The following is a 25,809-nucleotide window of genomic DNA, read 5'->3' as shown; positions in this document are numbered from 1 at the left end:
TATATAAAAACCTTCTATGTTTTTACATTAACATTGAGCTCCATCCTGCAGGATGGGTGAGCCACCAGAGCTGCAGTTTGCTTCTTACTTACAGCTTCCAACCCAAGGTTAAATAGAAATAATTGCAGTTTCTGTGATGAAAATCACAACACAGACAAAGCCAAGGAACAGACAGGACAGGCCAGGCAACCAAGAGCTGACTGTGGCTTTTCCAAAGCAGTGTTTCTGGGTGCATACAACGCACCTATTTATTCTAACAGAAACATCTCCTGGAGACACACTGATTCTGCACACTTCTCCAAGGAAATCCCCATGGAAACTGACTGCCTTCCCCTTCCCAGCAGCTCAGAAACTCCATTGGCTCTGGGAAGCTGAGGTCACAGCAATGCCTGTGCTCCTGGGGCTCATCCTGGGGCTCCTGGCTTGGAGGATCCCTCTACTTCTGCTTCCTCAAAACCCCACCCTGTGACTGTGCTCAGGAGTTCCATTTTGGTTTTATGCTTTTGAAGACAGCATTGCAAAACCATCCCTAAAGGAGAGTTTTGGTGCTTTCCTGACCAGTGGAAACTTCAAAACAACCATCTTCACTGCTGTTTGTTACAAGGTTCTCTAACACCTCAGGAATTCCATCCATGGTGTGGCAAAGGACAAAAACCTGACAAGAGCTGATGCAAAACCTTGAGCAAATCTTATCACCTCTCTGTTCTAGAGCTGAGGATCAACAGGCAACTGTTCAAGTCCAACCAGTCCATGAGGTCCATCTACTGCCCTGCTCAACAGCAGCTGCTGATCAAAACCACATTTAGCAAAGGAAAACCAGCAAACACAGACAGAAGCAATAACAGAATAACTTGGTTTAACAGGAAGAGTCTTCCTCACCCAAACCATTTAAAGTCTGCTTAAACCCTACGCTCTGATATCCTTTCTCATGTATTTCACCCTACCGCAATGAAACCTAAGAGTTGGACTCAATGATGCTCACGGGCCCCTTCCAACTGAAGATATTCTATGATTGCATGAAAAATGCTTGGGTGCAGGTGGCCCATGACCTACTGACTGCACACTGTGTCCTGGTTTGTGCTGCAGTCTCATTGATATGCATGCACTATTTCACAACAGTTGAACGCTGTGCAAGTACTGCATGCAGCTCGCTGTCTGTTTTCTCAACATCTGTCCCTGAAGTGCACTTCTGTCATGTTCTGCTCTCATCTTCCTCAGATCAAAAAGTTAAAAGTAAGGCACGAATCTGTCTGAGGTTGCCAGCATGGACTGCAGCTCCTTTCCTCCCCAGTGTCTCACATTCTCACTGCAGATGACACTTTCCAATTACCTTTTGGCCCCTCTATTCCCCAAGTCTGGCTCACATTTCTCTCTGAATTCAATCTCTACACAGCTCTGAACGTAGAGTCTGACAGCTAAGGACATAACAGACATGCAGCACTAACCCTCAGGGGGGTTAGAAATGCCTGATTTCTCCTATTACAGGCATATTCATGAGTAAAGGTCACCAAAAAATGTCTAAACTTAGAACAAAAATGGCTCATGCAACAAGCAGTCATGAGTTCGAGGAGGTCAGACAGGCTGTCTTGCAGCAAAATCAAAGCAGGACTTGAAAAGCTTGGGTTTGAATGTTGGCTCTGCCAAAGACCTCCTACACAAGTTGAGGCACATCTGATTTCTCTCAGCTCCCCTCCACAATGCAGTGAAGTAGTTCCTGCTGCATACAACATGTACAAGATGCAGCCAGTGAGCTTTGGAAAGATTATCTGGGAAATTGAGGCTACTTCACCAAAGCAACAGAAAGCACTCCTGCAAACCACTTAGCAAAATGGGTTGTGGCAACTATGCTGGCAGACTTAGAGAGGAGTAATTTAAAAGAAAGAAGCATTAGGAGAAGCGAACAGAATTAAAACAAAAGATGATGATGCATATGTTCATAGCGCGTACTTTAAAATCAATTGCCACATCCCAAACAGAGTCATCCACACAGATAACTCAAGAGTATTTATAGTTTTCCCCAGTTGGAGAGCTAATACTTGAGTTCTCCAAGGAAAACACTGAATGTCACCAAAGCAATTACATCTGAGATCAATTTGTCCTTATTTGTAAACTGCTTAGCATACAGCACTTCAAATATTCTCTTACCTTAATACAAACTGGTCTGCCAGAGAGTCATCTGCCAGGGAGACATGGAAGGTCACAACGTCCCCTTCTTTGACCGGGCTGAGTGGCAAGCGGATTACGACATTCTCATCTAGCCTCAGTGCAGACTGTTTTAATGTGTCTTGATTTGGGTAAACAACAATGCTACCAATCCTCTCCATAGCTGGCAAAGCCTTCCGTGCGTTATCTTGATCCGCGTGAATATTGTTCTCCCACTTTTCATCCTCTGGAGAACATTCCCCATCTGCTGTATCAATCTTATAGAAGAGCTCCACAGTAATCCCTTCCAGGGGAGCTGTATCCTCTGACACCAGGGGTGGAGGGGAGCTGAACCAGCTGGGATATAACTCCAGCTCTGCAACGCATAATCCCAGTTGGCCTGTCAACCTGCAGCTGGCCACCACTCCTCTAGATTCCAGGAAAGCAAACATCTTCACGCAAGGCAACCTCTCCTCAGGGTCATAGTCGTCCCAGTCTTTCCCCGCAATATAGAACAAGGTTTGTATTTTAGGTTTGTTGGAATAAATCGAGCTGTCTATTATGTGCGATTTTAATTTCCAATTGAAAGAGAATTCATTTGTGAAACCAAAAGATGTAGAAGACAGCATGAGGTCTAAAGGAACAGCCTGCTCCACAGAAAAGGGTCCGTACGTGGCATTTAGGACAGGCGGCAGTTTGGATTTGTATATAAGGAATGAATCCACCCTGGACTGCAAACTGGAATTCCTCGTGATGTCCTGGTTGGTTTCCTTAAGGAAGAAGAAAACATCAGCGTTGCAGATGTGATAGCTGGCAGGGAGGTACGTTGGCAGGTTTGAGAATCTCTGTACGCTGTCCATGATCCCTCCTCGGCTCTCCACCACTGCAAGCCAAAGGAAAAAGGAAACAAAGACAATTCTAATGTTTGCTTAGCACACCCCACAAGAGCAGATCAGTGCTGTTATAGGTACTGCGCAACAAACACAGAACCATCTGAGTTCTGTGATGGGACCCTTAATGGCCACCTGGACCCACTCCCCTGCAGTGCAAGGGAACACATACAGCTCCATGAGGTGCTCAGAGCCCCATTTCTGGTAACACCCAAGGTCACCAACCACCACCTCTCTGGGGACCCTGTGTCAGTGCCTCACTACCCTTAGCATAAATGTTTTCTTTATATCCTGCCATTGTTGGCTTGAAGTTCATACTTCAAGCCTCCCACTGGATTGGCTCTAGTAGGCAATGAAACTTTTTTTTTCCCCCTTCCAACTAAAGACAATGCAGGCTGAGCTGGGGTTTGCAAATCAGCATCACTTCCCCTCCACTTTTGCTAGGTCAGTAGTTTGAAAGTTAGCTGCAATCCAATAAAAGACTGGTATTCCTGAAAATCAAAGGAAAGGGGAAAAAAAAAAGAAAGAATAAAAGGAGTTTTCATACACAAGAAAATATAGGGTTTGGTAGAGTCTCAACAGGACAGATTTAAAGGCTAGGGTGAGTCTGAGAGAAGGAGAAATCCTTTACATGCAGAAGGTTCACAGATGCTTGGAAGGATTTTTGTTTGTTTGTTTAATTCCAGAGGAGAATGAAATGCATTTGTAAATCACAGAAGTTTCTCTGCAACACAATGGTCAATCCTCTAGCCAGCACTGGGCAATTTTTCCTGGGCAAGAAAAGATTCCAGAGGGAGGGAGGGTTCAGACTGCTGCCTTTGGTTGGGGCTGATCTCCAATTAATAGTGAGATACATTCAATCTGGGCTGTGAGACTCTACCAAAAAGAAGTGGTGGGTCTTTCAGACTAACAATTCATACGCTGGTGAATGCAAGCTTGCTCCTGGGAGCGCCACAGAGGAAATAAACAGGAGGCAAATGAATCAAAATGAAGCGGCTCCATAATGCAGAGATAACAAAAGCAACAATGACAGATCCTAAGGTCAGAGCTCTTGTTGTCTCCCGCTGGAGCTCAGCGGCGATTTCACTGTTTGTCAGGGCTGGGGATGGCAGATACGCAGTGCAACAACTGCAGGAACAAGGACACCTGTTAGCAGCTGGGCGTCCGTACAGCCACAATTTAGCACAGATAAAAGCTGGAATATTTAAGCTGTTTTTTTTCAGGTTGTGTATTTTAAAGCCTGCACTCCTCAATGACAGCTGCTAGGGCAAACCTCACCCATCCGACTTCGCTCCATTCTTGTTCTCTGCTGAAATTCTGCTCATTTACTTTCAACGGCTGGGATTCCTCCCAGCTCCACGAGGCTGCATCTGAAAGCAATACGTTTTAACAGCCTCATTTATCATAAAAACTGTGCTGCTGTATATACAAGCAGAGGACAGACAAAAGCAAGAGTACCTTCTGCTTTTGGGGGAGGACTGCTAGGATCTGCCCCCCCCAGCACACCCCACATTGCAGAGACCGACGCAGCTCCCGAGCACACAGTGAAAGCAAAGATGAGCCAAGGCTTAAACGCATCTGCGTTTATATGACAGCACTTTTTCCCCTCTCCTTATCCTCCACGCAGATACTTTATCTCTCTCGAGCACTGATTTACAGGAAGTTTGAAATGTGTGTTTTTTCCTTTTCCTCGCTGCATTACAGTGGCAACACTCAGTGCTGCTGCTGAGAGCTGGTGTGAGAGCCAGGCCATCAGCCAGCTGTAACTCAAACTAAACGAGACACAAATTTTGTCTGAAAGCTTATATGGGAAGCCATAAACACCAGTAGACAGGGCTGGGCTTTGTCCTAGAACCAGCCTGCAACAAAATATGATGTCTGAATTTAGCAGCATTTTACGATGCTGTAGGAAATTTTTAAAAAAAAAAAAAAAAAAAAAATACTTCATAGGATGGCAAGGCAACAGCCCGCCTTTTTAATTCAGCACGTCAGCCCCACAACATCCATCTCCTTACAGTAACCATCACCAGCAGAACACACATCCAGCTCCTGACAGACAACAGAGCAGCTATTCAATCACCTGTTCCTTTAGTAACCTCTCCAGTGAGATCAAAAGTTGGCAGGACGTGTTTAGTCCTAATTGCAAAACAAAGGAGAGCACGACTAGAACATGTCAATGGAGGCCAATGGGCAACTCCAGAGCTCAGAGCCACCTCAAAGGCCAAGCACCATTTTTCAGATGACTTTGGGACTGAGGGGTACGTGGGAGCAATAGAGCTGGATGTGATCTGACATATTAAAATAAGTCCCGTTGGAACATAAATATCTGCCCTCTCAATTAACTAGCTATTTAACAGGAGTCAAGTCTTCCATCAGCTCCAGAAGCTGAAGGAGCAAGAAGCATTTCAAATATGCAACTCTTCCCATATTCTTTTTTTGGGGGTGGAAAACAAACAAGAAATCTAATCTCGCACCTGTGAAAGACTGAAAATGTTAAAATTCATCTTTTCTGCAGCATCATCAGAATTGTAGCGTGAGATCATACAGACACTCCTCTTTGTAAGAGGAATAATTTCAAGTAATGTGGTGCCAGTAAGTACTATGATGTTATCCATGACTCATACGGAGGCAATCAATGGCTTGTCTGTATGGGAGAAAAATCACCAGCCCTTCCCACCAGCCCCCACTAAAGACCATAAAGACCAAACTACACATGTACATTATTCCACGATAAAAATGGCTCTATTCATAATAATTATTTTGCTCGGGAAAGGAAGGCATTATCCTTGAATAAAAACACACTGTATCCCCAGAACGGGCTGTCCACATAAGGAAAGCTATTCTAGAACTGCTAAACTATAGGAGAATATTTGACTCTGGACAAGTTTGGTAGGTTCCTTTCTCTCGTGCACACAAAGGCTGAGACCTGCAGGCTGAGAGGACCCCAGCCAGGAGCAGCTCAGCGCGCAACCTGCCCTGCATACAGACCACCCAACACTCCTTTAGCTCTCAAGTCATCCCAGAAGCTGTGAGCTTACCAAAAATTGTAATGTAAAAAAAGATGATAGGATCCCTTTAAGCTTCTTGTTTGCTTTCTAGTTTGGTGTGAGGATAGGACTTGATATTGGACCCACAAACAGTTTCAATTTGGTCTTGATTAGACTTTAGTGGAGACGTTCACTTTGCTAGCTGGGCACGTTGTTTTGAAAGATGAAGAGAAGAAAAATGATGCAATTAAAAAAAATAAAAAATCCTATTTAATCGAAACATCTAAAGCTGAAGAGAGGTTAATTAACTTCTGTAGGCTTGGGACAGCGTCTCGTCGGCTTATCCCCTTATTAAATGTCTCATCAAACTGTTGTTCCCCAGATGTCCCTGCAGCTGTGCATCACAGTCATCACCAGCAGAAGTCCATCTCTGAACACTCCCATCCACCAAAACACATTTTTCAGTGAAAAATTAAACCATGCATATGAATAAAACCCTCTGAGCAGATCACAAGTTCACCAACAAACTGCATTACTGCACTTGTCAGCAAGTTCAGCAGCATGCCTGCTTTTTGCTGCCAAAAAATGAAGTTGCATGGGGAAGTTCCTGAGCTGTGCTTACTGTACTTTCAGCTCATGTGTGTTTTGCACAGTCACCCAGACTGAAAGACACACACACAGCAAGGCCACCTACAGATAGTAATAAAACCACACTGTCTGAAAGGCTGCCTATAAATCTTATTAAAGTAATCCCTTCCCTGAACCCAGATTATTACATTCACCTTTATGGTAGAATAAAAATTAATTTTCTCAGCCATAATAAGTGTATGATAAGAAGGCATCACTTGAGACTAAATAAAGATTATAATTAACTCCAACTGAATAAATTTAGCTTGGACTAGCAATTTGTTTTCATAGATTTTCCTCTGCGACAGTGAATAGGTACGGCAGGATTAGCATCCCATGCCACTTCCAGCACTGCTGGCACAGAAAGGAACGAGGAAGAGTGTAATCCAATACCCAAATGGCCTGAAGATTAATTCAGGGTTCTCTATCAGCAAAAGCTTAGAGCAGAGCTCAGAACTGCCTTTAGCCCTGCAAAGGAAAGCTCAGAAACCACTGGACCCCAGAGAAAATGATGCTTGCTGCGCAGCCTAAATCAGCATTAGCCAGGACAGGACCTCTGACGGAGGGTGCTGAGAGCACGTTCAGGGGAAGTACCCCCCTGTATCTGCCAGAGCTCGCTCATCCAACTGAGCAGCAGCCTTGGGGTGCCTCAGCAGTGGGCTGGGCCAGGCAGATCGCTGCAGCCTTACCAGCCTGCTCCCCTCCACCATGCTCAGGGCATCCATAGAGCAGCTGCAGAACAGGACACAGCATTGCACAACACAACTCCAAGTGAGCAAACAGAACGGGGGGGAAAGCAAAGGCATCCAACAGCTGAACAAAGTTTACCCTGAATTATTACTTCTTTTTTTTTAAGTCACAAATAAAAAGCCTTACAGCAGCACAGCACACAGCACATCACAGCTTTATTTATCTTTCAAGGAAACGAGGCTCTGCTTATACAAGGTTGAGGAACTGCCTTGTTAAGCCACTGCCTCATTATTTGACATTCTCGGAGAAGATGATCGTTAACTACTTTATTACGGGGAAGGAGGCATTCAGGCTTGTTTATCAAAATAGATCACATATTTATCCTGGCCAGGGAACAGCATGCAAACCCAAGCAATAACACTATTGTGTTTGCTCCCCTGATTGCCATGCTGGCCCATGCAGACATCAGATCTGCCTGCATAAGAAGATTTTATCAGGCATGCAGCTGAAGCCGAGCCATTATCATTACAGCAGTATGGTTCTCCGAGCGGATATGTTTATTCCCAAAGATTGGAGTTCTTTGAGCTTAAAGTTGACACAGTCTGAAACCAGAAAATAATCTTTTTAGGATGAAATCAGCGTGTGTATGTAAAGCATTACACCGCTATAATAACTTCAATTTGCATCTCGTGAGGGTTTAACTTTCCTAGACCTTGTGCTGAAGGATGCAAGTCCCAATCATTTCTTTCTGAAATCTACCACACGTAAGCGCAATTCCTGCCCAAACGTGAAATTTCTTAAAATTATGCTCTCTGAACCCGAGGAGTGAAAATTCCTCCTGGATTATTTGATTTGTCAGAGCCTCTAAGCCAAAGGTCCTGCACCGCTGCAAGCTATGAAGTGGGAAGTTTATTCCACCATGGAGATGTGAGATCTCCTTTCCTCCAGATGTTCCATCATGTCAGGGCCAGGAAGGCCCTGAGAAACAGGACATCAAACCTGTGGCATCTATAACTGCAGGAAGGCAATGTTAGCTAAGTTTTAGAGGTTCTGTTGCTCCCTCTGAATCCTGTACAGTGGGAAACATGGTAACCGATGCACCTGGTTTTACAGGGAGGAGTGATGGAAAAAATAAATCACAGTAAAAAGAACACTAAAACTCTCTAAACATCCCCAAAATAGCTTTTCTTGAAAAATATCATGGATGGTTTCACCATCCGTGAGCAGTGTTGCCATTCCCACACCCCATAAAAGCTCTGTGTCACCACAGCCTGTTTATTAATCTCACACACATGCTTCTGGTCAAAGTCTTCCTCCCTATAAACATCTATTCAAAAGTGTCTGATAGTAAGAGCAAGAAGTCAGATCAGGAAGCATGAATTACTTTCCTGTAACACTAACTGGGAGTTCTGCAGAAGCACTGCTGGTCCCATCCATAGATCATGCAAAGCACCAAGCAGACAGTGCAGATCCTCAGCCCAGTACTCATGGCCTCCATGGCCAGCAAGCTCTTGCTCCAGTCTCTTTAGTCCAAAATATTCTCCCCATTAGGAAAATGGGATCATTCCAATGGGTGAAGGACATAGAATAAATATCAGAGTGAAGCTATAGGAAAACAATGAGCATGAAGGGAGCAGAGATGAACGCCTCTCCAAAAACCAAGCGGATAACTGATAAATGGCAGCGCAGGAGCAGGCAGCAGGGAGGAACCTCCCCAGAAGTTTTCTCATTTAAGCGACCATTGCAATCACTCCAGTTCCTCCGTCGGGCTGATCACTGCCCTAAACTTGTCATTTGGGTTTCACTCACAGGCATTGATACAGTAGTTAAAAGTCACAGGTTGCTCTCGGTGAGTTTCTCTGCATCCCCCCTACAACGGCAACGGAAAATTGTCCTGCCAGTTACAATCAGAGGTACTGGCACGGCGGCTAAAGGTCACAAATTCATCAGCTGAATGAGCTGAGCTGAAGCTTAAAACACACCTGATTAACCAGGCAGGGTTTCCATTCTGCTTACCTGCGGGGGAGAAAGCTGCTAAGGCTTCCCACGTGCACACACACACACACACAGGTTGTGCACACCTGCCCCAGGTCCTGCAGCTCTGCTTGCGCTGCTGCTCCCGGTCCCAGAGCACAGCTGATGCTTCCAGCACAGCAAACCCTCCTGAGATCTGATACACAGGGTTTGTCAGGGCTGATGCAGGGCCTTGCTGCTAGCAGGAGGTGAGCAGAGGGCTCCCTGCTGCCGCTGTCTGAGGCAAAACTCATTTTCCCATGGTGGTATTTCATAAACAACAGAAAATGAGTAGGAGCGTGTGGACGTTTTCCTGCACAAAAGAAAGGCCTTACAAGAGGAGCTCATTCACCAGGCGATTGCAAAAAGTAAATCTCTTAAATACATGCCCTAAACTATTAGCCAACTGTGAAATATTTGTATTCAGAGTCAAAACATCTATGTCACAGAAAGCCAAGAGACTGACAGGAGAAAGGCCAGGATTTATGTTCGCTGGGGCCTATCTGTCATAGAGATAGGAAAGCTGAGCGAGAGTCCTTTTATTAAAATCACTCTCCTGCTGCAGATATTGATCTCAGCAGCTAAGGTTGAATAGCAAAGTGCATCCCCGTCTCTCACAAAGTTACTCACCGGTACAGCCGCAAAGGAGCGGGGGAAGCTCTCTTACACCTACATGGAGCCCCACAGACGGCGGCCAGGGAATGGGGGGCACTGACGGAAACTGCACCCTGCAGTGCCACAGAGCCAACAAGTCCCACTCAATCCCACTCAACCCCACTTCACCACTTTCCACGAGGCAGTTTTGCTTCCCAAATCACTAGCGTAGGCTGCCTTTGACTCCCAGACTAAATTCCCCATTAAATCAAGGAGAAACACAGCGCTGACTGCATTACTTACAATCCCACGCTACCCAGATGAAAGAAAAAAAAAAAAAAAAAAAAGTCATTTCATAAGCATCCATCCCTAAATCTGCTTCAACATTCTCAATTTTTCCCCAAGCAACGCTAGCTTGGCTCCATACTTCTGCTCCTCTCTAGGCTGACCCTTCCTTGGCAGCTCTCCCCTGCTCCTGAAGGACCTGCTGGCTGCATGTCTCTGTGCAAAGCCCAAGCTTGTGGCTGCCATCAGCAGCCTCAGGCGTTACACCTAACCATGAAATGAAGAGCAACTTGAATTTCAACATGCAACAGACTATCTGCACTCATAGGATACACAGATGCATCATTTTATAGTGCTTCTGATTCTCCCCTCAGAATCTTTAGAGATATTGAGAAAGTCTTTGCACGAGCCAGAAATTAGAGGATCCTGAAACGCTGGCAGCAGTTCCTCATTAGCACTGTCACAAAGAGGTGATGTTGGTCCAAAGGCTTTCCCCAGGGCAATGGGCTTTCTCCATCCCCTTGTTCTGGAACTCCAAAACAACGGGCCCAAACAGCCGCAGGAAACTACAAAAGCAGCTTATAATAAAACCCCTGTAAAGTTATTAGGAACACAGATGTGTCCTGAACGCACAGAAAATCCTCTGTCTTACAGCACTCATCCATATCCCACAGTGACTGTAATCCCAGAAAGAGGACGTGCCACACGCAGCCACACCTGGGGCTGTGATGAGGCAGAACAGGATGCACAGACACCACAGCCAGGTGCTGGGGGCTGCACCAGCCCCACACTCTGCCCCAGCACCAAGTGCTGCTCACTGTGCTCCCCACTGCTGTTGGATTTCCCATCTGGACAGCCACATGCTTCCAATTTAAAGCACAGACTATGAAGTTTTCAGGATAGGAACCCATGAAGCCACCAGCCTTTAGACCACAGCAGAAAAAGGCAAATGAGAGCACCACAGCTCCGAAGATTCACCCGCTATTAGTTCAGGGATATTCACCTTTCATGTCTCTGAACCCAGCCTCTATCCTGCTCTTCACATTGCTCTCACAGGCAGCCAACATCACACCAACCAGACTCCCAAAGCAAGATGTGTGCTCTGGCTCTCGGGGGAATAACCACACCACCCTACTTCTAAAGTTCAGACATCATTTCATTATCAGTTCATAAGTTATCAGTTTATACCAACCTGTCAAGGAGCAGCGCAGGAAATATGAATTCTCTCCTTTCTAATGACAGCAGTCTTTTTTTCCACACCCAGCACACCCAGAACAAAAGTTTCTGTGCTCTCTCAGATTCCTTTGCTTGATTCGACTTTTTATTTTTGAAATGACAACAGCCTCGAGCAACTCCATTAATTTGTTACGGAGTAAAAGAGCTTTGCATTCCTGGGGTGATTGCTGACCTCCCCCCTGCTCCCTCACTTACTGAAACACTTCTCTTCAAGCACATCCCAGTAGCAGAACAAAGCATAATTTTTCACGCCCGAATGCATTATTCTACGTTCTGAATACGACACTGACATATTTTACAAATTCATGGCAGATGCTGTCAGAAAGGACAAAACAACCATCCCTCGGTACCACTTTTCTCTTACTACAACCACCAAAGGCTGCAGCTTGTCATTCACGCAAGGAGAGCAGCTCCTTTTGGGGAGAGGAGAAGCAGCCCGCAGCCTCACCCAGATCTTCCTGGCTGCTCGTTTGGCTGCCTGGTGCCCTTCAGCAATCTAGAGTTCCATTTCCTAAGCACCAGGACGATTCCCAGCTGCTTCAGGAGGCAGCAATAGGAGATCCTACCAAAATACTGGCACACAAAGAAAGCGAAACCGTATTACAACCTTCCTACCGCAACACACCAAACACAGTTATCTCCACCACAGAAATTACAGGCAGAGAATAAATAAAAACTATCAAGCAGAAATCAAAGTTGGATAAGGTCATACAAGCTGTGTGGTCCTCATGTGTTCACATGAGGCAAATGCAGAGTCATGAGTGCCTCAGCTAACAGCAGCATTCTGCACACGGACGGCACTGCACCCACACAGTGCTTGTGTGCACTGGGGATGCCATGCCACGATAGCATTTGCCCACCCAAAGCTGCCCAAACTGGAAGCAAGAGTGAAGTGAAAAAAGCTGCCTGGTGGCACCTCCAATAAACCTCTGCGTGGAAATATCACAAGTGCACTTCAGGTTTGAGTCAACTCAAGTTCAAGTCATATCTTATCACATCGGATATTGCTCATCTACCCGTAGCCTGGAGAATCAAATCCTGCAGGAGCTGGGCACACAGGTCACCTCAGTGCTCTGCTCCGCCTGGCGTTCATAAGCAGAGCCGAGCCCATCGTTGGCACCGCATGACTTATCCACGGGATTTAGCCCTTGGAACATGCACAGCACACAACAATTGCTTCGTGTCTGTTTATTTATTTAGAAAATTCAGTCAACTTTTCCTCTGCTTCATCTGAACTCTCCAACAAGAAAATTATGAACCTCTGGCTACATTCTTCCAGGGCTTGAGCTCCTGGATAGCTGTAATGTTAGATTAATTCATCTATTTTTCAGTCTTATTGCCCTCAACTATTCTGGTTTCCTGAGAAGAGGAAAATGTGTGCAAGCATTAGATCTCAAACATGCCACTCCAACATTCGGATTCCGTTATCCTAGAGATAACATATAACCCTGTAACGATATGTAATAAATTAACATTTCATCTCATATCAGAAAGTTCAAAGGGATCACAGCCAGCTGGTGTTAAAATAAGCATTTGCTAGAGGCTGCGAGTGGGAGCCGACAGCGAGAAGAGAGATCTAAGCTGCTCTGATGCTTTGGCTTGGCAAGGCGGGTTGGCAAGGAAAGGATTAAACAAATCTCTGATATGAAGGAAAACATCTCCAAAATCAACCCATCTGAATGTAATCCCTGCAGCCCACCCAAGGCAGACAAAGGGAAGGTTTCCTCTTGCAGAGCTTGCAAGGAAGGTCATTGGCATGCAGCACTGAGCAAAGGACTCAACTGAGTGCTGGATACATCCACGGGTTGTCAAGGTGCAGAGATGCAGTGAAGCCGGGCACTCCGAGCTCCCAGCTGCATCCTATGGCACAGCACACCTTGCTGGACATTTGCAGACCTTAACGTTTAGTTTTTGTTCATAGGAAGCAATAGAAAAAGGTAAAAAAAAGCCTGCTGCCATCAGTCAGATTCAGGTCCTTTCTCCGAATCCACAGACACACTTCATTGCTCCATCTCATACCAGAATACAGTATAAAAAAATAAATAAATCAGGAAGCCAAGAAAGCCAAGAATCCATCACACATAGAGACAGTATTTTGAAAAACTACTGCAAAATCTTTTTGCAAGCTTTCAGAGGAGACGCATCAACCTTGCTGCCAAATTAGCTAGAAAGTAAAGGCATTTAAAAAGAAAGAGAACCCCAGACATCGTGGCCAATAAAAATGCACCACAGGCTGAATTTCCCAACTCCTGACAGTGACCACAGCTCTGTTCTGAGGAAAACTTCATAAATAAATGTAACAAAAAAAATCTTAAGTGTTATGGAGTTGTCATTGCTCTAGCACATAACACAGATTTCTACTACCCTTTCCAGATTAGCCAATTGAAGATCAATGTATCTATAAAACTCAATGGCATGTTAATGCAAACCTTAAAAAAGATAAAATGCCTTTTATCTCAGTGTAAGGAAAACCTAATAAAGAATTAACAGTCCATGAAGCCATGGAATTTCACTCAAGGCTTTACTTTAAGCCAGGACTTCCTACTCCATTAATTTTTAACAGACAGGTTTCCCCAGGCTTTGGGACACGTAGGGCCAGTTTTAATGACGGTGTACAATTGCACTTACATTTTCTTCAGGCAGGATAGGAACCTCACTGCAATACACAGACTTACAATACAGACAACCCTCACTGTGAAACCTAAAAGTCAATCCAAAGCAACTCTTGAATAAATACGCCAAAAAGGAGGAACAAATATTGATTTTGAAAAATCATCTTTTTGGCAGATAACAAATACATAAAGCCAAAACTTCCACTCCTTCTCACACCTGCAGAAAGAGCACTTTGGATCAGAACTCATTTGTAACATCAGCATTTCAAATTTACATCAGAAGCGACTGCTGGGAATCTACTAACCCGACACCAGGTGTTGAATCTTTAAAGGGATGCAGTCAAATATTAGTCTAGGATTTGGTTCAAGATTGGCTGCCAGAATTAATGAGCCTTTAGTGACAGCCACAGGCTCACCTCCTCCTCATTCTCTGGGGCACGAGGCGATGCACAGTCATGTCCAAAGACTTCAGCTCAGGGTAAGGAGCTGAATGACTCAGTTGTTCTCTGTGTGAATGCAGAAAAAGGCCTGAAGACGGAGCCATGGGTACTTCTGTTTCTACCTACAGGTGTTGGATATGGAACAACAGCCCCCGATGCATCCTGTGCAGCAAAGCCATTTGTTGGCAGAGGATGCTTACTGTGCCATCTTTACTCGACAACATCTCACATACACCAAGTACACTTGGATCACCAAGGGGGGATGCTAAATTAATCAACAGGAAGCGCTGCCTTCCAAGGCAGCCTCTTCTAGAGCCATTCCTGGCTAATCTTCAGGCAAAGCTCTGCCACTCTTACTCACACAGAAATATTTTAAGAACTGCAAACATGAAAATATGGCTTTGTGCAGCAGGGAGGGGTTCACAGCAGGATCATTTGTCACCTGGCATGGAAAATTCCATCACCAGACCCCGGAATCTGAGAAGAGTCCCTTCTAATAGTCACTAATTCTGAATTTCATGTCAAGATCTGCAGTAAAATTCTAAAAAATTAGTATAGACAACAAAAATAAAGGTAAAAATCTCAGCTCTTCAAACCCATCCTTTAACCTCACCATCTTCATTGAATTTTAGATTAAACTCAGAGCCAGGAATTTCTAGGCACCAGACTCAAAGTGACCCTCCTTTTTGCTGTTGCCCTCCTAGCCTTCAGTTCCCAGCCGTGCAAGACAGGGACGTGAACACAGAGGGTGAATCAGCTCCAGGGGGGGAACCTGTCAGTCAAAGCTGTTAATGCAAGCCCACAATAAATCTCCAGTTTAACCTCAGTGGTGACCGCCCGTCAGAATGTGGCACTTTGACTGCTTGTCAGCAACCTGCTTTGAAGAACAAGGGTGCTGCAAAAAGCCTTTCTGAAACTCAGCAAGGAAAAAATGCACCTGTCCACTGGTCACCCATCAAGGCTTCCCAAAGTCTGCAACCTAATGAATTCTCAACAAGGTCCAAGTAAGCTATAGGGGGGAAAAAATCATGATATAAAGGCTTTATACAGATACAGGCTCTGTGATGCTCCCCTGTATGCAGCTCCTCCTTCCTCTTGATAGGGAGCTGCTGTTTAGAAGCCACAGAAACCGCAGGTACTTGAGAGGGAGATGGCAGCCAGGTGAGTGGACATTCCTGGGCATTCTTCTTGCTTCCTGCCTCTCATACTGGGTGCAGGTGTTAAACTGGGCCCTACAGATGGACTGCAAGCAGGTTCTGTCTTCATCACCTTCTTTACATCCATACAGCCCCCAAGCTCCCCATTTTCTCCGAAGCACTGGTATCTTAGAGGCTGGTCTGAATACAGGTACATACGGGATTGACAACAGATCATCATATTCTAAACAGAACATGTTTGCAGTTTTCTTCAGGAGCATTAAGTTTTCAGAAACGTAACATATTTATTCATACAATTATTGATTAGATTCTAATAAAATCAAAAATATCCATGCATAGGAGCAAAGAGGAATAACACAATTCTAACTGACCAGGGCTCTCTAATCTTACTCCTCCCTGACCATTTAATCACATTTCCAGCATATGCAACTTGTAGAAGAGACTCAAACTAGTCAATTTTCCAAAAGCAAGAGGCGTTGCAAAACCCTGCAAAGCAAATGAGCCAGTTCTTCACTTTTTGAACACAGACATCCCACAGGAGTGGGAAACCCACCCCAAGGGAGCACAGGCTGCTGGCTGCACCTCAGCTGTCCCTGATGGCAAAGCTCAGATCGGTGGCAAGCGTTGTCGTTTTAATCAATGAGAACCAGAAATGCGAAAAACAGCTTTCACTGCACTTTATGTTTTTTAGCATAAACTAAAAATCGACAGTGTCTCGTTAACAAAATTCCGCCACAACGAACCAATTAGTGAGACTCATTAATTTTTTAGGCGTGTTACTGATGTGCACAAAGCCAGCTCACCTTTCAGTGACCACTGTAGCATACATTACACACTTCACGTCTCTCTCCTTCTTTTCTTTGATTTACAATAGTTGCCATGCATTTTTCAAGAAGCAAAGCCTGGCTTTTCAGTGCCACTCAAAGCTGAATTCTCCACTCCACCTCACCCAACCACACTTGCCTCATCCAGCATGGCCAAAGGACTGGGGAAGCACAAACACACCTCCAAACTACTTCCAACTGCAGAAGACAGGTATGGAGACAGTCCTTCTACAGAGGCAGATAGTGACAGGGCAAGGGGGAATTTTTGTTTTCTACCAAAAGAGGGAAGAGTTAGATTATATATTGTGAGGAAATTCTTCACTCAGAAGGTGATGTAGCACAGGTTACCCCAAGAAGCTGTGGCACCCCATCTCCTGGGGCTGGAATGGGCCCATTGCTGCCCAATCTGGTGGGGGAGCAAGCAGCCCACGGCAGGGGTTGGGACTGGATGACCTGTAAGGCCCCATCCAACCCAACTGTTCTATGTAGCCCGGGGATACAGCTGTCACCACTAAGATCTCCATCCCTACAGGGACCAAGAAAGGGCAGCCCCTGTCCTGCTCACCCCTAGCCAGCTCTCAGCCCACACACACGCTCACAGTAGAGTACTCTTGCTGCTGACTTCCTAGCAAATAACCCAAATGCCAGCCAGTCCACCTCAAACTGGCCCCAAAGGGCAGAGTGTGTGGCTAACAGATGCACACGGTCGTTAAGCCAGTAAAGCAGAAATAAAAGAATTCAGAAATAAAATGAAACTTCTGCCTGGCTAAGGACCTCTGGATCAGGCATTAAATCTGTCTGGTATCTCTCTCCAGTGTCACTGCACACCTATTTTCTCCTTGTAAAGCACACTATTGATTTTTAAATGTTTTCATTCACACTTAAAAGCCTTCCAGGATTGGACTTTATTCCTCAATATTATCCACTGAACAGTGAAACACTGGATCAGATCGCCTGGCAGCACTGCAGGCTCTTCATATCTGGGAGCCCGTAAAAACAGACTGCACAGTGATGTCTGCAAGGAATAGCTGAGCCGTCCTTGGGACAGAGGGACGGGCTGTTTGATCCCACACATTCCCTCCCAATCCTATTTCCCTACGAGTAGCCAAGCACAACAAACAAAAGTGTTAATCCGCCCTTTGAAGCATCAGCAGTATCTCAGCAGCTGGGAAGCCAAGAGGTTATCTCACCCCTCAAAAACCTGGTTATCTCAACATTTACCTATGAATGCACTGAATTTTCAGATCTTACCAGCTGCCAAAACATACTGCTTAAAAAAGGGCAGTAGCTCTTCAGAGCTCTAAACACATCTGGAACAGTTCCTATTGGATCCCTTATGGTTTCATCGCAGCATGGGCCAGTTCAGCTCAAGATTACAAATACACACACACCATTTTTAGCCACGTGCGGCTTTGAATTTGATCATGACAGAAGTCAAGGGCTAAGGGTCCTCTTAAAAACAGTCCACAACCACCAGAGAGGGACTAACCAGCAGCTTTTTGTCACCCATGGGTAGGCACCAAGCCCTTGGGAAACCCAACCCGTATTCACCATGGCTATCAGTCATGTTCTGAGGGTTAATGTGTTAAAACACAGCAAAGCAGCGAGTGCTAAGGAGTGTTATCCAACAGACAAGTGCTTATGCATATTTTATGAAGCATCTTCAACCATGGTTCACTGTATCCAAGAACGCAGATCTGGAGAGGAAATAACATATAGAATAGAAGGACAGATGTTGCTAATTTATGATGCAAAGGCCTCTACTGAAAAGTGCACATTTCACTTAAGATTCTCTACAAACGCTATTTTAATGCTGATTTCCTCCTCTTTAGAATTTCACAAACTCTTCTCTATAAAAACTTCAGCTTGGCTCAGAAGTTTAGCTTGGATCAAAAGCAGCATCTGTAACCAGCAATTAAACCAAGGCTTCAGTACTGTGCATACAGGCATCTTTGAAGCATATCCACTTTTAATGATGCCATTCGGAAAAAAACATGGATAAGATGTAGGAAATGTGAGAGCTCATTCTGCCCTCCTGCCTTCCATGTGCACCAGGATGATTGGAACTTTCTGACCAAGGACTAAATTCAGAGCAGTGACAGAACAGGAGCTCTGGTTCCTAATACCCAATAAGGTCAGAAAATAGAAGCGAGATTCTCTCTCAAGAAATAAATATAAAGCAATATATTGGTCCAAGTGCTTCATCAGTCTCTCATGTCTTTCTTGCAGGTGCTGTGCTCATTTTTTTTTATAGCATATCAGCCCTTCCACACATGCTCCTCTGCAGCTTTACAAACATGATACACATGCACTACAGAGCAGGTTATTTTCTACAAGGGGTACACTTGCTGCACTTCCAAGGGTCTGTGAAAACCTTCCTCCTATGTAAATAAGTTAAAAATAAAAAATAAGGAAAAAAAAACCAAAAGCTATGCCAAGTTCTGCTTGCTGGATCATGGCAAAGTGCAAATGAGTGGCCAACGTGGTCGAGTGTAGATGCTGCACTGAGAAACCTGACATAATCCAAGACTTGCACTTGATTGCAAGACAGTTTCTTCTCCTGAATTAAGGCTGCATCAATATTTCACACAAGGTGTCATAAAAAATAAACAAACCAAGGTTACATAAACCAACAGCCACAAATTTTAGAATCAAGATTCTCCTCACAACCCTACTGAGGACAGGGATGGTAGCACCAGAGCTTGTCACAGCTGCTTGGCTTCACATCTGATGATACAGCTTTTAGGTCATACAGTTTTTCCACCAGCCTTGATTAGGATGAAGCAAAATCAGGTACTCAGTTCGGCAGCAGCAAGTCTCTGCTTTGCTCACTCTGCATCCCTGAGTGCTTTGGTTTTCAGTCTGCTGAGATGGAAGCCTAACACACAAGGAGAGGCAACCAGAAATCCTCTGGTTGGGTTGCATGGATTTCCTTAACATCACACATGAAATCCATGGCAAAAGCAAAGGGTAGAAGTCTTACAGCTCAGTGATAACTCTTCAGCTGTGGATCATTACTACCCTAAAGGAGTGGGAGAGCAAAGGAGGCTCCGTGCACACCCATAACACACGTGCTGCATCTCCAGCCAGCTGCCCTGCTCCCCACACTGACAGTGTCACAAGAAGGGTCACACTACTATGGACCCCATGTTGGCAGAGGGACTCAAGCAGGGTCCTGCAACCATCAGGCACAGGCTGCACTGCAGGCACTTGGCCAGATCCCACACAGCCCCTCAACAGCTGGAGCTGAGCTCAGCAATGCTTCACACTTGGGTATTCCCACAGTGCTTTGGAAGAGAGTGATTACCCTGCAGAATGCTATCTCACCCATCACAAGCAGAATTTATATATATTTTTTTTTATTTTATTTTTTTTTAATCTGATAAGTTCAAATTTCAGTGCACTTGGCTACAAAAACACTGCATTACAAAGACATATAACAAACAGTGATTGTTTATAGACTAGGTTATTTATTCCCAGTGCATCCTCCTGCCTTTTACTGGCCGCATCTTTTATCAGTGATAACCAAGTACCTTTCAAGTTGACAACCCGTTTGGTTTACGGCAGGGAAACGCATCCGAGTACGTTTCAAGCCTCCTCTTGCTGTGCTGAATTCAAATAACTCAACAAATACCATTCTTGCAAAGTTTTGTTTTGATATGAATCGTGGTCTCACTTGTTTTAATATCAGTAAAATCTTGAGATGGGTTTCTTAAGGTCAAGAAAACTCTCAAAATCAACAGCGACTACTGTTCCAGAAGCTGTTCCCCCAGTCCACATAGTGCTGTAAATGATACAACCATAGAATTACCCAGGTTGGAAAAGAATTCTAAGGTTATCAAGTCCAACCATCTGCCTAACCCCACCATGCCACTGACCACATCCCTGTGCCACATCCCCAAGGCTCATCAACACCCCCAGGGACAGTGACCCCACCACCTCCCTGGGCAACCTGTGCCAACGCATTACCACTCTTTCCAAGAAGGCATTTTTCCTAACATCCAACCTGCATTACAGCATTTACAATTACAGTGTCTAAAAAGAATAACTGTAATCACAGCCAAGATAATTTTGACTTTATAGGCCAGTTTTGGTCAGCATTAACACCCAGACTGCTGGGACCTGCAAGGGACACGCTCAACTGCAAGATTTCAGGGCAAGAGGAAAAACCCTGAAAAGAGACCACGTGTGCAAGGCAACAGAAAGGAATGCTGAGAGCTGGCCTGCAGACTTGCTACATCAGCTGCACCACAGAGTTGTTTCCATTTCCACATGCAGGGGAATGGCAGCATTGGAGCACCTCCTCCAGCCATCCCTCCATCTTCTCACTGCAGCACTGCACATCACTCTTCCCACCATTTACCATTTGAAAGAGCTGATTCATAAGCGACAATCAGGCCTTTGTATTTTAACACTTTGCTTGTACTCAGGCCCTCCTTTTCCCTCAAGCCCCCTCCAGATTCACTGGTGACACCTTCCTTCAGATTTCCTCTCCAAGAGCTTTCACTTCTCTCCCTAACCGAATTGTTGTCATGGAAATCATTCCTCCCCTCTGCCTAACTGGGCGATTTATGACAGCAGCCCCGACTCCATCCATCGCTGTGCCCAGCCTGCCCTACCCCACACCACAGCAACCCCCACAGCACATGGCCATCTCCACAGCTCCTCCATCCCCCCCCAGAAGCACAAAGTCCTCCCAGCTTGGGGAGCCCTCGCTACCGAGCACAGACCAGACCACTTCAAGTTCATTTGATGGAGGCAAAGACAAAACCAAAGGTTGTGAAGCCGAGGACAGCTTTCAGATAGGGCTGCACAGAGAACCACCATTAAAACATCCCAAAACCCAGCGAGGAAGGCACAGGCAGGCACTCAGCCATGACTAATGCCCCAAATACTCTGGAGATGGAAATCTGCTCCATGATCATTCACTGACAGACTCCCATAAAGCTACTAATTAGAACGGTGTTTACAGTCTATATTTCATTTCACTTCATGTTTTTACTCTGATTAGTTATTCCATCACCTGCAGAGAGCTAGTTAGCTGAATGCAAAGATGCCATTGGACTTAATCAAGTGAAGTAGCATTTCAGCGACGGAACTCAACAAGCTCTGCCCTGCTCACTGCTGTCACCTTTTTAGTAACTTCTTTAAAAAATCAGAATTGAAAGCTAAACAGAGTCAAGCTGGGGCAGTGCTCAAACGAGACACCTCCAAGGCAACGGGTGAGACACAGACAAACTGTGCACTGCGGATCATTTCCTCTGTATAAACACTGCAGCTGGGCACCACGGTTTCTGGAGAAGAAATAAAGCAAGGCTCAGCACTCCTGCAGAACCAGATGGCACAGTGCACCTCCCAGAAGAATGCTCCCCCAGCACTTCCTCACACCCAGCCCACGTGAATTGCTTTGAGATTTCCAGCAAGACATGAGGGCTTCCTCCCCTCCCAGCCCACAGGTCAGCAGCCAGGCTCCCACACCACTGAGCCCCCCCAGGCTGCTGGAACAGCAGCATCATCCTCATGTCTTCCTTGCATACAGTCCTGCAGAGCGCTGCTTTCATCACTGCTGATTTTTGTCCTGCTGATAGCCTACTGTAACCCCAGATCCTTTTCCTGAAGCACTGCCTAGCCTGCTATTTGCCATCTGCAGCAATTCTCGCCCCAAGCTATCACTTGGCCCTTTTATCCTTTTTTCCAGATCACCATTTCAATCTGTCCAGATTATTTTAAGAAGGCACTCCGGTACTTTTTTCCCCATGAATCTGCAGTCCCTCCTGACTTTGTATCACCTGTCAGTTTAACAAACGCATTCTCCATTCCATTAACCAGATTGATAATGAAAATATTGAATAGAGATGGACAGGAGCCAGCCCTGCAGAGACTCGCAGATTTTCTGGGAATCAGAGATAAATGTGCTGCTCCATAAAGCCCCGACTCGTCTTTTAAACAGCGGTACCATTCGCACCATTGGCTTCCTTACAGGCACCATGCCCTCAGCACCCACAGCAGTGCAGGGCTGCAGCCAAGTTTCTGTGGTGTCTGAAGCTCTGCAGCCCCTGTGCAAATGCTGAAGTTGCAGTTAATGGAGAAGTGTCCCCTTTGTTGTAGGTAAACGTGGGGCCTCTCGCTCACAGTGAAGCACTCCAGAGCCTCCAGCACTTTCCTGCACAGCACCCACCACCAGCACACAGGTTGGTGGAGGATGCAAACATGCACCTCCCTTAGAACAGAAGTTGCTGGGTTTTTCCCCCCCATTTAGCTTTCTAATCACAGCAAGCCAAGCTTGAAAATACAGCCCTGCATTATGCAATAATGCACTGAGAGCAGGGGGATTTTGCACAAACTGTGTGCAGTAATGAAAGGTTCCCCCCTCTCCCTCCCTCTGCTGGGGGGCAAAAGTAAATAAAAAAATAAAAATGCAAGAGCATACAAAGCGACTAAAACCTACGTCCTCTAAGAGATGCTCACTTCTAGCAGCCTTTTGTTCCATTTTAGTCATCCATCTACTGACAATATTCAGAACAAGAGCAGAGACGGCTCAATTTGCAGAGAGCTGGGCTCACCTCTGCAGAAGCCATACACAGTTTTACCCCAAATTCTATTTACAATAACTAAATAAAACAAAATGCAGGAAAGGTTGGTCCTCTGGCTGAGGGTCTGGAGTTTCTTTTTTGAAGGGAAAAGGCCATTATTTAGTCATTAGAGCGGAGAAACACCACTCTCTACAAGAAACAGAGCAACAAAAAGTTCCAGAATTAATAAACTGGACTACTTGGGACATTTTAAAATTACAGAAGTTTTTCAGAGAACCCGTACACAAAGTTGCAGCCTGATGCAAATTCAAACAGTAATAAACACTTCAAAAACACATTTATAACGGAAACTCTAACAAATCCTAAACTAATGGAAAATGGCTTGCCAGGCAGCTCCACAATGTTAAATTAATCCTTAACATGTCTTAATTTTTTTTTTTTCCACTGGGTCATTTAATAATGTGATAACTCATTTCTTCCCTCTGCCTTCATCTCTCACATTGCCATGGAGACAATTGTGAATCAGATATAAATAAAAATACTCTAACGCTGTGGCACCACATGTTCTTTTGATCCGCTGCCAGGACGATTTTGAAATTACAGGAATTCACAGGAGCGCAATAATTAACAATTCATTTGCTCCAAAATCACTTCTTTTTAGCCAGTTTCCTGGTGATTTGCTAACTCAGGGCCGCTTGCAAGCATGAGCAACAAATTAAAAGTTCTGTGCTTCCTTTCCAACACATGCCTTGCACTTCCATCTGCAGCAGAGAGGCAAACAACCGGTGCACCCCCAGCCCTCCGCCAGCACCGCGCTTCCTTCTGCGGCCTTAGCAATCTCAGCTGCTTCTTAATGGGAATACATCTTAAGGCACTTTTCACCCGTTTGAACTAGTTTATTGCTTCCTTCCACTATGAGAAGTGGTAAAACCAGTGCAATTTGTTTGTGAAGCCCGCATAGCGGTAGGAAGAGCAGGATTAATTATGAGTTAGTGATCCCGACAGCCCCTAACTGCTGCCCACTGGCAGAACTTCACCAAGTGTTTCAGCCCTTGAAGTCAGGGAAGAGCTTGCTGTCCCAGCTTTTACATAGGCTCTTACCCAACCCAAAATATTAGCTGCTGTCCTCCCATTAAGCAGCACTGTTGCACATCATTCAGCCTCACCAGACATGTCCAGTACAGCATCCCAAGAGCAGAGCTTTGTGTTTCTCCGCACAGCATCTTCTGTCTTCCACTTCTTTGGAAGCAGAAAGGCCATCGTGGGCTGGCCGAGCTATTAATCATTGCTACATCCCTGTCATTAAAACACATAGGCGGCCGCTCTCAAACACCTCTGTGTGTCACAGGGAAGTCTCACAAACACGAGGTCTTGTAAAAAAAGCCCCCAGTTCTAATAACTACTTTGTCCATAAAGAGTCAAAGTGATTTAAGAGCTCAACTATGACTCTCGAAAGCAACATAAGCACCTACGGAGTTTAAGTAATTGCATACTCAACAGCTCAGAGCTTGCCTGCCCAATATAACTCCTGCTGTAACGGCTCATTTTAATTACTGATACAGCAGGTAACGGCTTGATACCAGCCCCATCCTTTTGGTGACCTACAGCGATTCTAGAGCAGACTGGAGGAAGGAAGGGGGAACAAAGAAGAATGAGGAAGAAGAAAGGTCACAGTTTAGCACAGAGGAGCTGCTCAGGGCTGTCCCCTGGGGGCACAGCACATGGCCTCCAGCCCCACCAGCTGTCTGAACACACAGCTTCCTCAGCAGCTGCTCCAGCACAGCGCTGCCCTCTCCTCCTCCTCCTCTGCAAGAACTCGCAGGTGGACCCGATGCTTCAGAAATGGGACATCGGTGCACTTGAGGTATTCACCCTTTCTCTGTCAGCACATACAGGATGAAAGCACTTAAATCCAGCTTCCAATCCAAATACTAAGTACATGCAATAGTTACTAATTGGGTCAAACTTAATAGGGTCCCTGTGGCTGGCAACCAGCAAAGAAAGATAAATACAGAGCACCAGTTTTGCTGAAGGTGAATTCAGTCTTTAGTGTTCCCCTGCCACTAGGTGAGAGACCCGGTGCCTTATCAAGCACAGCAAGCTGCTGTAGTGCTGGGAGACACAACCTAAAGAAACAGGAAAAACACATGGTGTTTTGTTCTGCCTGGCTGATAACACTCAGAGAAGGGACACACGGGCACACTGCACACAGGCAAAGCACCTTCAGGTTCCCAGGAAATGCCAAATAGTGCAGGATGACAAGGCTGAGGATGGGGAGGGCTGAGGCAGAATGGACTCTTTCTCACTTTTTGCAGTTTTACCTGAATTATGTGCTCACAATAAGCAGCCATGAGTGGATTCAGGGAAAAGTAGAGTACTACAGGAACCTCAGCCTCCTTCATGGCCCTGCCACAGGAAAGCTACCTGATTCCTCTGTCTCTTAATGGGCAACCTTCCATTCTGCTCACTGCCTGTGTCCAACTTCTCCCCTTGATCTGGCTCAGGAGGCTAAAAAAGCTTTAAATATAAACAGCAACATTCCTATCACAAAGAGCATCAATGCAGGGCAGGGTTTTTGGTTGAGGAAAGGGCTTAATCTACTGAATAAGTCTGACAGCTTGTTGTACTTGCTAAAAACTTTTTTGAGACATACAGCATGGCTAAGAAATGTGGAAATACAGATGAGCTTCTAATCAACACACTGGAAGGAATCCCTGGAAGGAAAGCAAGGTGCAGTAGTGCCACGCTGTATATCCACTATCCCAGTCGGGCAAATCAA

At 45.4% G+C, this 25,809-nt stretch overlaps 1 protein-coding gene across 1 annotated transcript in view; it reads right to left on the bottom strand.

Annotated features, from left to right (window-relative positions):
* Positions 1 to 25,809, bottom strand: part of TMEM132B (transmembrane protein 132B) — a 182,019-nt gene that overhangs the window by 131,634 nt on the left and 24,576 nt on the right. The window contains exon 4 of the mRNA XM_042829097.1: positions 2,146 to 3,025. Coding sequence (XP_042685031.1) covers positions 2,146 to 3,025 — 880 coding nt within the window. The remainder of the gene's footprint in view (positions 1 to 2,145; positions 3,026 to 25,809) is intronic.

The sequence above is a fragment of the Centrocercus urophasianus genome, unplaced genomic scaffold, assembly GCF_019232065.1.
Source record: "Centrocercus urophasianus isolate 14NV4802_14NV808 unplaced genomic scaffold, USGS_Curo_1.0 seq_30, whole genome shotgun sequence".
NCBI lineage: Eukaryota > Metazoa > Chordata > Aves > Galliformes > Phasianidae > Centrocercus > Centrocercus urophasianus.
The sequence above is the reverse complement of the archived record's forward strand: the minus strand, read 5'-3'. Positions and strand labels throughout refer to the sequence as shown.